Source organism: Sesamum indicum, linkage group LG7 (assembly GCF_000512975.1).
Source record: "Sesamum indicum cultivar Zhongzhi No. 13 linkage group LG7, S_indicum_v1.0, whole genome shotgun sequence".
Classification (NCBI taxonomy): domain Eukaryota; kingdom Viridiplantae; phylum Streptophyta; class Magnoliopsida; order Lamiales; family Pedaliaceae; genus Sesamum; species Sesamum indicum.
The window spans coordinates 2,172,810-2,175,978 of NC_026151.1; the positions used below are offsets into that span (position 1 = coordinate 2,172,810).

General features: G+C 35.2%; 1 protein-coding gene across 2 annotated transcripts in view; it reads left to right on the forward strand.

Moving 5' to 3' along the window:
- The window catches only part of LOC105165946 (phosphopantothenate--cysteine ligase 2), a 7,496-nt gene continuing 4,536 nt past the window's right edge, over nucleotides 210-3,169 (forward strand). Inside the window, exons 1-2 of one of the 2 annotated variants that reach the window (XM_011085102.2) lie at nucleotides 210-605; nucleotides 2,976-3,145. In XM_011085102.2, coding sequence (XP_011083404.1) covers nucleotides 2,992-3,145 — 154 coding nt within the window. In that variant the 5' untranslated portion in view covers nucleotides 210-605; nucleotides 2,976-2,991. Of the gene's footprint in view, nucleotides 606-1,071; nucleotides 1,314-2,975; nucleotides 3,146-3,169 lie in introns of those variants that run through there. The other variant, XM_011085103.2, reaches the window with a different exon arrangement.

The window sequence follows — 3,169 nt, forward strand, 5'->3', positions numbered from 1 at the left end:
AATAAAAATAGAATATATAATCACATATTAAAAGAAAAAAATAAATAAAAAAAGCCAAATTTACAGTGATATTAAAATGACGTGCAGTTATTTTTGAAAAAAAATATAATTATATTTTAATATCGATTATCTTTTATTTATTTATATTTAGATTTAGATAAATTTATAATTGTTCATTTATTCCAAAAAAGAAATGAAAAATCGTTGATTTGATTTAGTTAAAATTTTGATTGTTACACTCTATCGGAATCACTTAGATTGGCCCCAATCCTGCGAAGATCGGGCAGTCAACTCCATATCCTCATCTCTCATCCCCCGATTTCTCCTCGCCGGCGCCGGAAGTTAATTTTTTCGTCATTTGGCCCATCTGAAGTGAGTTTTGCAGTCCAATAGAAATAGCCGCCGCCATGGTTAAAACGTTCCCTTGTTGCTGACTACTACGGGTTGGTGCCCGAGGAGGGGGTGGAGGTGCAGTGGTGCGTGGCGTTTCAAATCGGAATCGCTAAGAGGCTACAGAAATGTGGTTCTGATCCGGATCGGATCGGTTTCGGCTACCCGGACCTTGACTGTTGAATCTGAAGCTCAATGCAGATCTACCATCTAAGGTTTAAAGCCAAAATTTCTTTCTTTCTTTTATCTTTTTCATCGATATGAACAGTTGTGATTAGGATTTTAAGGGTTGGAGATTGAGGGAAAGGGAAGCACTGTAGGCGTGTTAGGAAATGGTTTGGTTTGCGCGGGGGCGGTGATGCTGATGGGACTGCATGTAATTAAAGTATTGGTTTCTCTTTGGTGAGAATAATAAAAGTTTTAATTAAGTGGTTGCCCTTCTCAACTAGTTATTAGTACTTTTTATAGTGATGGGCATATTTGAGTCTTTAGCCTCACAAGTTATTCGGCTACCAAATCCTTTACTTCCTGCTTTTTTACTCTTCTTCAAACAAATTTTCAAACTTACCCCTCTGCAAATAAGTCTAAAAAATCTCTTAACTTTTGAAAAACAGACAATTGACAAGTCACAAGTCGCAACACTTTAATTGAAGCCCTCTCTCACTGTTGATCCCAAGAGAATATTTACCAGAAGTGACTTGTCCACATTATTACCAAAACCTCTTTCACAGCCATTCAATCATGAGTCCAAGAAAGTTGCCAAGGGCAGAATTGGGCTTACAATAAAGTATAAACCTTTTTGGTCTGGCGGAATCATGTTCTAAAGGATTATTAGCCACCACATTATTGCCCATCAAGTTTCCTATTTATAGTGGCTGGATTAACTCGATTTTCTTGTCCATCCTAGTCCAATCCTTCTAAAGGTAAAGTAGGATTTTCTCTTCATCCGTTTGATATGAATAACTGTGTTTGCTACTCGTTTGCCAAGAAATTAAACTTTTGTTTATCTGACTATTTATGTGAAATTTCATTGCTGTGAATTTTCATTAGTTTATTGAGGTTATAAGTGTATGACATATGTAGAATCATTGGTATCACCGAAAGCTTTTACTGTATTTGTGACAATTTTTTATACTACTTAGATTTCTTGAGTCAACTTAGTTTTATTGATGTCTTTTTTCTTTTTTAGCCTCTGATAATGGATATTGGTGTTGTTCAATCCTAGAATCCGTGCTCAGGTTGAGAACAATAATGTCACATAAAAGGTGATAAATAAATGGAAGCTTGTTTACACAGTGATGATAATAGGTGCTTGAACAATGTCGAATCGGTTGTGCATGATTTATTTGATGGATGCTGATGAAATTATAAAACTTCAATCAAGGTATTTGCTGTGGTAAGAGAATTTCAATCATTGTAATGTGATGACTTTTTATTGTGTATAATTCGAATAACACATGAAATGTTAGTGAGGTGAAAAGTTAAGGAGGTTAGGAAGTTAATTGATATACGACTGAATCTTAGAGTGACCTTGTTTTGTCGTAGCATGGAAATATGGCCATGTAAAGGGTGCTGTGTAGTACAAATTGTTGTTTCTTATGGTCAATGGTTCACCTTTTATTTGTGTGTCAACTTGGGTTCATCTTTCTCCTTGAGTTCATTATTCACACTTTAAAAAAATATCTACTGATATTTTTATCTATTTGAACTATAAGTTATTGTGGGTGGGAGCTAGCACTTCACAGTCATTTGATGGCAATTTTTTGTATGAATAGTACTTGAAATTTTTTATACTGGTAATTCAGTGACGATTTGTTTGCCCGAATTATTTGTTCGAAGATTTGGCAATAAAGGTTTACTGACAAAGAAATGCTTTATGTCTTGGGGATCTTAGATTTTCTGAATTTACTGTATTTTTTTCACTTCTCATGGAATGGCTGAGTCATTGTTGCTTAGGCATCTAAAAATACTTTATATGCATTTTGTCTATGATTGTGTGGTAACAGTCACGTATTCCAGGGCAGGTTGTATCTTTGTCTGACTTTGGTGTGGCACTAAGGTGATTAACTAAATGGTTACAAAAGTATTTGTATTGTTATTATCCTTAGAGATGGTTGGGTGTTTTTCAGGGGGCAGGGGAAGGGAGTGTATTCCAGTTTATTCAAGAGTAAATATATGCAATATTATGTAAGTAGGTTATGCGGGACAAAACAACAAAATGGAAATGGATCTTCGAGTCCGGAATATGCAGGTGTAAGATTTCATGTTTCATACTGGTTTCTACACATTAACACCTAGCTGCACTAATATAAAACTCAACCCCATAGTTGGCACTTATGTTATATGTTGAGTTGGCACCAGTAAAGTGACGTTTTGGATGTTATATAAGTTCGTTGAATATCTGGTTGAATGAAATGGACTTGCATCACATGGGGTTTTGTTATCTTAATCTTTCAACTATTTGATTAGATGGGCTTGTTTGCACTTTAAGTTCACATATTAGCTTATTCGTGCCAAACTTTCTTTCTACATTGGCAACTGTAGATTTTCTGCATCCTCAAATTTCAGAGTTTTGGTTGTTACAGGTAGCGAGTTCATTTAATGGATGCAATAAATGGTTCGGAATCTTTCGAAGAAATACCTTATGCAGATATCAAGTCTTTCTTTGATTCTGCTCCTTCCCTGGGAGATGCTGCAGAAACAAAAATTAAAGAGGAATTAGAAAATTTTATCAGAAGGAATTCTTCACCATCAGGCAAGTTTGCTAGTTTAGTTACCT